The sequence below is a fragment of the Cupressus sempervirens genome, chromosome 2, assembly GCF_028749045.1.
Source record: "Cupressus sempervirens isolate cs-2001-9-10 chromosome 2, ASM2874904v1, whole genome shotgun sequence".
Lineage (NCBI taxonomy): Eukaryota > Viridiplantae > Streptophyta > Pinopsida > Cupressales > Cupressaceae > Cupressus > Cupressus sempervirens.
This window is the reverse complement of record NC_143119.1, coordinates 5,877,076-5,889,165: the sequence shown is the minus strand read 5'-3', so window position 1 is coordinate 5,889,165 and position 12,090 is coordinate 5,877,076. Positions and strand designations below refer to the sequence as shown.

Below are 12,090 nucleotides of genomic sequence, written 5' to 3'. Positions count from 1 at the left end.
AATATGTCTCTCCAAGCACACAAATTCCATCACATAATCAAGATGACCTATGAAATGTGATAAACCAAGTGAAATTGAAGAGTCAAGAGTGTTAATCACCAAAGAAGGTGAAGAAGTATCTCTAACTATGATGTTTTCATCAAAGAGAAGTTAAACCCCCTCAAGTATGTCTCCCAAATATGCAATATGAGACTCAACAAAAAAATATGAAATGACATCCAAGTAGTCATCCTACACTGCAAGATATAAAGCAATACATGATCATCCTGTTAGAACAATACTATTATGTCTTCATCCCTAGTCCTAATCCACCATCCTACTTTTAACCCAAATTATTTTCTAATACATAATCCTAATCCTCCAATTCATTATCCTAATCACCCCATTATTGTTAATCTATCATTAATTTTCTCATCTATCAACTCATGATCTTATTCTTCCTATCTTAATTCACCATACATTTCATCCTATTCAATCCACCATCCAATTTATATTATCTTGGTCAACCATCCATTCCTTCTACCTGAGTCCACTATCTAATCACTCTTATCTAAATCCACGTTCATGCCTTAATTCTACCACTACTTTAAATCATCAATTTTATCCCAATACTTTATCTAATCCATAATTTAACCTTCCTACTACTCCCAATCATCCATTTACTCAAAGCCCTTCATTTATTCCTAAATCAAGCCTACAATATACAAGTATCTCATTCCAAACCTCTACCAAGGATTGATAGCAAAGAAACCGTCACAAAAGCCACATCCCAAAGTTGTGGAGTCATGTCAACCCATTTCATTGTGTAAAGGTCAGTAGTGAGAGGTCCTTCAACATCTAATATCTTTCATTCTATTCCAACTCCTCACATCATCAAACTATCCTTTTGGAACCCAAATCCCATGAACCTCATGAGTCAACCCTCCTTCCATCCACTCAATTTGAAGTCTTCCCTAAACTCCTCCCCCATTACACCGTCTATAATTGGATATTATTCCATGGCATGCTGAAATATCCCATCTAAATCAAGATCCTACCATCTCACCTCTATCATTGGATATTATTCCATAGCATGCTGAAATAACCCATCTAAATCAAGATCCTGTCATCTCACCTAATCCTTTTCTATGTTATCATCCCCTCATCGACATCAAGATCCTTTCATCCCATCTAATCCATGTCATGATCTGTCATTCCAGGGCACCTAAATATATATCCTACAACATCCTTTTCATCCTACCATTCAGATATAGGGGGTTCCAAGGAAACCTACAATGTATGTTTTAAAAAATTGTATATATTATAAATTTTAATATTCAATAATTTGCCAGAATCAATGTCGAGTTTTTCCTTGAATACTTGTTGTGTCACAGATTTTTGAAGTTGTTCAGCCAACTGAGCAATTGCGAAACCCAAGTTTTTCAACTATAGCTCATATAATTTGTACCCAAAGTTCAGGGACAAATAACATCCTTGACATAGGCACACGATGAAAGAATTAACCAATACAAATGACCATTCAAAGGGATAAATTTCAGGGTACAGAGAAATCAACAGATCCTTCTCCAATCCTATTCATGCATTGGATTGATTTTGGCCCTTCGCTCACATTTCCTGCTAGAATTCTTCTTCTTTTTATAGCTTTCATTCTTCTGCCTCACTATATTTTCATTCAAGAGTCATCGGGTCTTCCTCCAAAAAAGTTCAATGTCATGAACCCCCCATGGTATCATAGAACAGCTCAATGTTATTAAGTCAAAATCATTAACTAGCTGTCCAAACACTTTGAAACAGAACTTTATCTCAGAAACTGAAAGAAACCAAAACAGATCTTCTTAACCCTGTGAGCCAAATACCATTGACATTGATACAATGCAGGCCTGTGTTTAAGGTTTGTTTCAATTAGCAATTAGCATTACTGATAATCTCCACAAGAACAATGCCCTTGTTTCAAATGGTGGAGCCGATTCGCATCTCTCACAACAATTTCCCTTGCAACAATCTTTGAAATAAACTTTGTTGCAGCATGGCAATCACCACAAACTCGAGGGTTCTTGACAGCCCTAATAGTCATTACAGGGGGCATGTTAATAACCCTAGTGCCATTACCAACTTCTAACCATGATGACCAAGAAATTATTCCATTCTCCTCCTCAATATCATTTAACACAGGTCTTGTATCGGGAATATAATCCTCTGCCTTTATCTCACAGGACAATTTCTCCAACTTCACATTGATATCCTATGTTTGTAGGTGTGACCTGTCTACCACAAAAAGAACATGGACCATTCAATGAACCTCAATCCAACTACAGCCAGGCATCTTTTTAATCTCTTTATCTTTCATCATTTCTCTTACATTTTGAGGCTCAGCCCATCTGCCTGCTTCTGCGTAAGTGTTTGACAGAAGAACATGAGATGCAGCATTTTTTGAATCCAGCTCAAACAGAAGCATTGCCATAAATTCTCGTAACACTATATTCTGATGTGATTTACAAGCACCAAGCAAACACATCCAAACAAGCACGTCAGGTTTTATTGGCATCTTGATTATAAAGTTTAGGGTTTCCTCAAGATAGCCTGCACGACTGAGAAGATCAACAATGCATACATAATGATCCATTGTAGGCATAATCTGATGAGAACTACTCATGCAATTGAAGTATTTACAGCCCTCATCCACTAGACCTCCATGGCTGCATGCAAAAAAACACAAACAAAATTTACATGGTCAGGGTTGGTTCCAGAAAGCTTCATGAGTTCAAAAAGTTTGATGGCATCTTTGCCACAGCCATGCATTGCATATCCTGCAATCATGGTAGACCAAGAGACTAAGTTTGCATTACGCATTTTGTCAAACAACTTGCGTGCCTTCTGTGTGCTTCCACACTTTGCATACATGTCAATCAGAGCATTCACAACCACCACATCTGAGAAAAAACTACTTTCAATTACTTTTTGATGGATTTCTATGCTCTGATCCAAAGCTCCAAGTTTGGTACAAACTGGGAGGATGCTAGCTAAAGTTGACGAGTCTGGATTTACCCCTGCCAATTGCATTTGCTTAAAAATCTCCAGAGCTTGTCCAAGGAGAGCGTTTTGTGCATATCCAACAATGATTGCTGTCCATGAAACCACATTTTGTTGAGGCATTCTGTCAAACAATTCATATGCCTTCTTTATATTTCCACATTTTGCATAAGCATTTATCATCGCAGTCATGATTACAACATCTTACAGAATTCCAGATTCGATTATCTTTGTGTGGATCTCTCTACTTTCTTCTAGAGTTCCAATTTTAGCACAGGCTGAAAGAATGCTGACAAAGGTTAAAGAATTTGGCTTTACATCTTCCAGTTGCATTTGGTTAAATAGCTTCAATGATTTTCCAGCAAGCTTATTTTGTGCATATCCTGATATCATTGAATTCCATGAGACTACATTTCGTTCACACATTTTGTCAAACAATTTGTGCGCATTTTGAACCCTTCCACACTTTACATACATATCTATAAGCGCAGTCACAATGACCACATATGATAAAAATCCACCTTTGATTATTTTCTTGTGCAACTTCATACCCTGATTCAATGCTTGCATTTTGGCATATGCTGGGAGAATGCTGACAAAAATTGACGCGTTCATCTTCACACCTGCCAATTGCATTTGCTGAAACATTTCGATGCCTTTGTCAACAAACCCATTTTGTACATATCCACCAATGGTTGCAGTCCAAGAGATAGCATCTGGCTCTGGCATTTCGGCAAACAACTTGTACGCCTGCTCCATGCTTCCACATTTTGCATACATGGTTATCATGGTATTCGCAACAACAACATTGGAGTAAAATCCACTTTCTATTATTTTTCGATGGACCTCCATACCCTGTTCCAAAGCTCCCATTTTGAAACATGCTGGGAGAATACTAGCAAAGGTAGTTGAATTTGACTCAACACCTAAATATTGCATTTCCTTAAAAGTCTCCAAAGCTATTCCAAGCTGCCCATTTTGTGCATATCCAGAGATGATTGCATTCCATGAAACAACATCTCGTTGAAGTTGGGGTAATTTATGAAACAGTTGGCGTGCCTTCTGTAACACTCCACACTTCGCATACAGGGATATCAGGGTATTAGCAACCATAACATCTAACAAAAACTGACCTTCAATTATCCTTCGGTGGATCTCCAAACCCTGTTCCAAAGCTCCTGCTTTGACACAAGCTGGGAGAATGGTGGCAAATGTAGCCGAGTTCGGATTTACACCCGCCAACTGCATTTCCCTGAACATGTCCAAGGCATTTTCGACAAACCCATTTCGTGCATATCCTGCAATAATTGTATTCCACGAAACAACATCGCGATCAAGCAATTTTTCAAACAATTCGCATGCCTGCTTCATGTTTCCACATTTTGCAAGCATGTCTAGCAAGGAATTTGCAACCACAACATCTGACAAAAATCCATTTGAGATTAATTTTTGATGAATCTCTGCGCCATGTTCCAGATTTCTCATTTTGGCACACACTGGAAGGATAGTAGCATAAGTGATATGATTTGGTTCTACACCTGCTCTTTGCATTTTGCCAAATTGAATCCATGCCTCATGAAAAAAACCCTGCCTTCGGCAAGCTGCAATTATGGTATTCCACGAATACAGGTTTCGTTCTGTCATATGGTCGAAAACTCTGCGGGCATCAACCAGGCTTCCGCATTTATCATACATATTGATAAGAACATTTTGTAAAACAGTGTTTGTGGGAAATCTGGATTCTCTGTTAATGATGTAGGATTGGATTAGCTTGCCCTCTGAAATCCTTTTGTTAGCAATGCAATTTTGCAGAAGTGAAAGATATGTGGAAGAGTTTACGCGAAGGTGCCGTCCAGTAAGTAGTTTGTATTGGATCATTCAAGCAACCCTCTTTACAAAGTGTTTTAAGATTGAGATGGTAGCGGAATATGTGTTATTGCTCATTCTACCACTGTTAAAAACCATCGCACTTGTTATTTCTGAAATTTGGTACAATGATGATATGCTGTTCATTTGTGTGTGTGAATCAGCCCACACAGTTCCTTGCCAGGGAAAACCTCGGTCGCCGTGATTCGGTTTTTGTTTGCTGCCAAGCTCTGAATTCAAAAGCTTCATACATCGGCAGGCTGATTTTAAAGGCTTCAAATGTCATTCTTTGGTGCAGCTCTGAGAGGATGCAGACAAAATCATGGCTCTATACCCGGGGCAAAATTTAGAGCTGTTACGACTGTCTAGAAATTAAAATAAAAAAGAAAGAAGATTGTAATTCGTCCTGTATATTATTTGCATTTTTCAATTAATAAAAAAGCTGTAATTATTTTCATCTCTCAATTAAATCTTCGTTGTTATTATTATTATTATTATTATTAAATATTGGAAAACTTTTGGATGGAGTTGAACCTTTTATGATACAAACTAGTAGTCACATCTTATCTTGTATTTTCATTATTATTATTATTATTAAATATTGGAAAACTTTTGGATGGAGTTGAACCTTTTATGATACAAACTAGTAGTCACATCTTATCTTTGTATTTTCATGAGCTTGTTTAAGTTTAAAATCTTTAGTTATTTAGGTGAAACACCTATTATTAGTTGCAGTCATGTCATCTTAATATCACATTAATACTGACCAATCAAATCAAAGAATTTAAAAGATTATATAAAACTTCAAATGTTTATATTATTTTCTAATTTTTCATTATTTTGTAAATCACATTTTCCACTCATTCTATTGGTCCATACTATTTTTGGTGGGGGAGAAAATTAATTTTCTTCAACAAAAATAGAAAGATTTTCTAACAACTTCATGTTGCATTAATTACAACTTTATCTTTGTGATAAGTTGATAAAAAAAAATTTTTTTAAATCATTTTATCTTCCACCTCACACAACATGTCTAATCAATATTAATTCTCAATAGCTTGTATTTGAATTTCTTTTCTTTTTTTAAATTTTGATTTTTTAATAAAAGTAGTGAAATTATTACTATTATTTTACTTTTGTAAAAATAAATTAAACAATATTATTTTTTAATTATTTTTTATAATAATGTTTGTAACATGTATAATTGAAAGTATTACAATTTTTAAATTATATCATTTATTATTAATAATATTTTATATTTAAACAATTTATCATTTAGTTTAAATATATTTAAAAATTAAATATATTTTTTAATATTAAATTAATAATTATATTTTACATTAAAAAAAATACTAAAAGAAATAACTACAAAAAAGAAATAATTCAATTCTAAAAGATATATATATTATTATTAACTATGTATTAAAATTAAATAGTTATATTCTATTTCTTATTTATTACATCATATTTATTTATCAACATCAAATTTATACTTATTACATCTATTTATTATTTACAATTGTACATATTAAATTATATAGATATTATTTCATAATTAAAAATTACTTAATTTAATGAAAACATTGGAAATGCAAAACATTAAATAGTAAACCTTTGTGTAAAATTAAACAATTAGTTTTACTTATAAAATATTTTTATATTTCAATACATTTCATTTTTTCTTATACAAATGTGAGTTTTTATATAAAAATCAAATTTTAAGTTTCATTAATTAAAATATAATATATTTTAATTTTTCATTATAACCATGATTTTATTTTGACTATTTGTTTTATTAAGAAAAATAATTATATTTAATTCTCTCTCTCTCGACTTATGTTGGTATTACTCTATCTTATTATTTTATCTCTCTTCCTCTTCCTCCTATTTATTATCTATATTTTTTCCTCTACGTATACGTTTATGTTGTTATTGTTCTATATTGTTATTTATCTCTATCTAATGATTAAAAATAGCGTGATTTCCATTTGATAATCAAGATGAGAATAATACACAGTTGGGGACTTTGGTCTCTTATTATTGGGCTTAAATGCCCAAACATATAATAATATAACATGAGAACTTAACAACAAAATATGAGCCATCCTTTTAGATCACAACTGCATTTCTAGGACGAGAATTTAACAACAAAATATGAGCCATCCTATTAGATCACAAGTGCATTTGTAGGCAAAAATTAATGCATTCATAATGTTAATTTAGAACTATTTAACCTTATTCTCACTCATCTACACCTCTACAACCATTATGCGTTAGGCAGGAACTATGACGCATTGCGTCTCTTGTTTAGCAATTGAAAATAATCTAAGGGAAAAAGAAGAGGGGTGAAAAATAAGTGGTGGTTGCTTATTACAAAAACTACCACGTGGCTCCACAAACTTTTTTCCCTCCTTTTTTTTAATATTTCTATTTTTTCTCTCTAAAAGTATTATTAGTCTCTGTCGGTCTATAGTTTTTGAGTATTTTTGTTTTACATTAGTTTTCAAATTTTTTTTTTCTTATTCCCGAAATGAATTTTTTCCTACGATCTTTTTAATTTTTGGCACAAAAAAATGGCATAAATTTAGGATGTCATGGCAATACATAGCACCGTCTAGTTGGCAAATAACATGTTAGGGCAAATGGAAGCTGGTTTTCAAATGAGTCAAGTTCATAGGAACTAGCTAGCATTATGCTAATTGTCCTATGATTAGATTAAAATCCACCATTCATTTGCAAGTATTTCTCATTGGCCCAATTGAATTTTTTTTCAATGATCTTTTTATTTTTTCCACACATTAGATAGAAATTAAACTTATGAGAGTCGTGACAAGTGGTTTCACATGTCTTCCAATGTCATGCGCCCAAATTAATAGGATATATGAATATTGAAATAATATATTATATAATAATAATATTCAAGAATAATAATATTAAAGTAAAATATATTATAATTAGATATTAAATAATAAATATTAAAATAGTAAAAATAGTTGATCATAAAATATGATTATATATATATATATATATAGACACACACACACACTTAAATTTACAAATATTTATTTTATATTTGACAATATAAAATAAATCAATATATAAGATTATTATAATATAATATATCATATTATTATTATAATATTAATGAGTTAAATATATTAAATAATAATTAAATTATTATTAATTTTAATCATATAATTAATATTAAAATTACTTAACAAAAGGTCACAGCTTTTCTTATAAAATATATAAATAAGTATTACATACCCATAAGAGATTATCATGAAAAAATTATTTTATAAAAGAAATGAATATTTATTAGAAATTGCATAAATGAGAAGGATGAGGAAAGGGGTCATCATAATTGATATCAGAGCTAAAATCCTACCATCCTGTGACTATAAATTTATGCAAACTTACCAAAGAAAACATCTAAGAAGTTGGGAAACCTATCAGTCCAATCAGATGGTAAAGGATGTGTGTCTAGAAGGAAGAATTTTTTTTTTATAAGGGGCATTTTCTGTACAGTCAGTGGACTCCATGCTACAGATGACACGGAAGGAAGAACTTAGATGAAAATTTATTTAAGAAGCAAGCCTCCTCAAGGCATGATCTACAAATAGGGTTATCAGATGATGCAGATTCAAAATGGAAGATATTCAATAAATGAGGAGTATGCTTGGGCATTGTAAGCAGCAGACTGCAAGTTAAGAGAAGGATGTAAATGGAAAACAAATCCACGACATGGACTAAAGGGGACATAATTATATGTTCATGAATTTATTACTCAGATGAGGACTGAATTTATTTAATCCCACTGATCATAGTATTTGTGTTACGACTTCTATCCATAGTGGTCATCACTCAGTGTTTCATTGCCTCTCATTCACCCAACTGAACATTATCCAATGTTATATTAAAGTTGTATCAATGGATGTTTTCCACCTCTTAGTTCTACAAATCTTGTCATATCTCTATATGTCCTGAAGTATTTCCACCCATCGACTAAGTAAAAATCAAGGCAAAGCTCTGGCGATAAATCAACATGATCAAATCTCAAGAAGTTCAATACCAAGCATTATATCCTTGCGGGAAGTAAATCATTTAGGCCCCGTTTGGTTGGGGAAGATGAATTTGTGCCATAACCAAGTTATCTTATAACCAGGTTTTCAAAAACCTAGTTTTGTGGTTTGGAAAGCCAATGGTCCGTTTGGTTGACACGGAAGATGAATATACCATGGACCCCACAATATTATTAAAAAAACTGTCATAAAATTCAAAACCTGGTTTTAATTTCGAATTCCACCTTTTTATTGGAAGAAACTTCTTCCAATTTTTGACCAAAATTGGAAGATGAAATTGAAAACCAGGTTATAATTTTAACCAACCAAACACCAAAGTTTTTTTGCAAAACTTGGTTTTACCCCTGATAACCTGGTTTTGACCCTCATCTTCCAGCAACCAAACGGAGCCTTAGAATTTAAGACGTCATTCACATATGAAAAAAGCATTGTAGAAAGTGACACTAAAATAGACTCATTAGAAGCCCTGTGGAATAATAACATCTACTAAGCATAAGAAATGAACTTGATTACAAAACGTAACCTTAAATATTTTAGTCCCAGGATTATATACATCATTAGAATAATCAGTGCTCGTGGCATATCATAACCACATTAGTCAGAGATTGACATGCCGAGTTGGACAGTATCATCATAGAAAATATTATTCTATATCATATCACACCAGTCCTTAACCATCTCTAATATAAAACAACAATTTCCTAGCCACCATAATCTTTCACAGTCAACTCTTTCACACTTATTTATCCTCATCAAGGTAATTGTATGTCACCATGACAAATGAATATAGGTTAGAATTCTTTCACTGTGCCCAGACAGATTTCGAATAGGGCAGACTTATAATGCTCCGCAATGTTTTCTCAAAACACATAACTCTATACTCTTCAACAAAAAAAATCAAACTTAGAGTAATGCCAGGAAACATTTACAAACCACTCTTTTAATAATCAGGTTGTGATGCCAATTTGATGGAACTGAGGACACAAGAAACATATGAGAAATGGATATAATGTTAGAATGAAAAAACTATTTTAGTACTGTACTTTTCTAGAGAGTTTCATGAGAACAAAAAAAAATTGTGTATTGTATCAAAACTCTGATAACTATGACAAAGCTGGCAATTGAACTTAAGAACTATGTAGATAGGCAATCCATTGTAAATGTGAGAAGGGAAACGTGCCAAGTTAGAATGTCATTTCAATGCATGAGTAATTTCTGACAGAAGTTTATTCAATTCATATATGACAAACAATTGAAAATATTCTAACTTGACATTTGTAGGGAGAATTACTTTGTTCTTAAAATCATTGCAACGCTCCAAAAGATTTGGAAAGGTGATACACTTGGCTGACTACTTGCTTGCAGAAATAATAGATAGAGATCATAATCCAACGTGAACTAATAATAAGATCCAGTAGATTTTCTTAAACTTGCAAAATTCCAGTTAAGTTATAGACTCCCACTTTGTTTAGTGGACAAAAAGTAGCTTTTAAAAATAATGCAATTGCTAAACAGTTATTTCTGTAACAATTGTGAGAGATGGTCATCGGATATCATCCCTTCATTAGAGATCTCCTTGCTTGCTTTCTCAAACTCTTGTAATGTTTGTATAAATCAGTATCCTCTCCTGATCCTGTTAGAATGTGACCACCTTTTACAGTTCTGTATGCCATCTGTTGTGGACGATTAAACACTAGTAAATAGCGTACGATGACATCATTTTCACAATCCGGGCCAACTACAATGAGTGGTCTATATGAATGCTCTTCTGGTGATAGGATTTCACAAAGAGCCATCACAGAGAACTCTTTTGTAATCCCTCACAAAGTGCAGGTTGAATAATTGATTGAACGTCTCCTTTCACGGGAGAAGTCGATGCCATCCCCAGGCGCATTTCCAGCACGCATATATTCTATGTTGTTCAAACACTTTAATCCATTTCTGTAACACATAAATGTAATACTTAGGAAAAGTCAAACAACAAAAGTGTGTGAAAGACAAGCTACATTATTGGCATATAACATAGAGAACTTTGAAATGAATTAACAAAGAGGAAATTTGAAATTCGAACCCAATAAATAGTAAGAGACAACCGAAAAAGAAAAAGAAAAAGAAACAAAGGAAAAGAAAATTAAATAAATTAAAATGTGCAAATAACATTTTTTCAGAAGTGAATTGTCTCGAGGTTGGGCTTAAAACGTCTAGAGATTGATTCCTGCAGATCAGTGTTGACCAGAAATCTTCGTGAGCACTAGAACCGTATTATCAAATATTGAACACTTATACTTTGACTATTTAACACATTTGCAATAGGAATGAAGCCTTAGTGTGTGATGTTTAAGCCGTTCGTGCAGTTCACAGATGGAACTAACCCCAAAGGGTGGTCTCACTGATGTGCACTTTGTTCAAAACTCAATCTGGGTTCCTACAATGGATGCAATTCTACATAAAAACATATTCTATTTTCATTTATCCTTACATCTATTTCTTAGCCACCATGGCGCAGAGTGCAGTCATAGTCTTTGTCTGCAGAAGTTGACTTGACCATTTTCAGTGGATTCCATTATTCCACTATCGAATTATGGTTGTGCTTGTGACCTTTGCATGACTTACTTCTCAAGGGCTCTATTACTATCTAGATGAGAATACTCCAAGCATCCAAAATCTAAACCCTAACTTGACGCTTATGTTACAACTTAACGACCAACACCAACAATGAAATCTATTTCAACACCAGCTTATGCTCTGGATGGTGAAACTGGTCTGCTACAGATTAAAAAGGCTGAGCAAACATGTGAATCTCCATGGTGATTCCACCTGACAACTTGGTCCCATCCACCTGTAATGAAAATAACAAAGGAATGAACTACAACTCAACATTATAATCAAAATTGATATTCAATAACAAAGGAAAAACATGGTTTAAATAATAAAAAAATTCCAGTCTGAGCATAGATTGTACACCCGTCACAAGCGAATTACACAAACACAAACAGGTGCGGAAGAAAATAATAGAGAAAAGGGAAGATGTTACACATGGATTTATTATTACAACGGTAGGATTTATTATTATTTTTATTTTGAATACATCTACATTAATTTATTATAAAAA

General features: G+C 33.0%; 1 protein-coding gene and 1 pseudogene across 1 annotated transcript; both read right to left on the bottom strand.

Moving 5' to 3' along the window:
• Positions 1 to 1,915: 1,915 nt before the first annotated feature.
• Positions 1,916 to 3,222, bottom strand: LOC149570812 (putative pentatricopeptide repeat-containing protein At3g23330 pseudogene; annotated as a pseudogene).
• Positions 3,223 to 3,234: 12 nt separating this feature from the next.
• On the bottom strand, positions 3,235 to 4,725 carry LOC149570811 (pentatricopeptide repeat-containing protein At2g39620-like). The gene has a single exon (XM_089815633.1). The coding sequence runs from the start codon at positions 4,723 to 4,725 to the stop codon at positions 3,235 to 3,237; it is 1,491 nt and encodes a 496-aa protein (XP_089671759.1).
• Positions 4,726 to 12,090: the final 7,365 nt, after the last annotated feature.

Bases quoted from the DNA above. Each gene is read 5' to 3' on its own strand.
- LOC149570811 (XM_089815633.1), bottom strand. From the start codon at position 4,725: ATGTATGATAAATGCGGAAGCCTGGTTGATGCCCGCAGAGTTTTCGAC.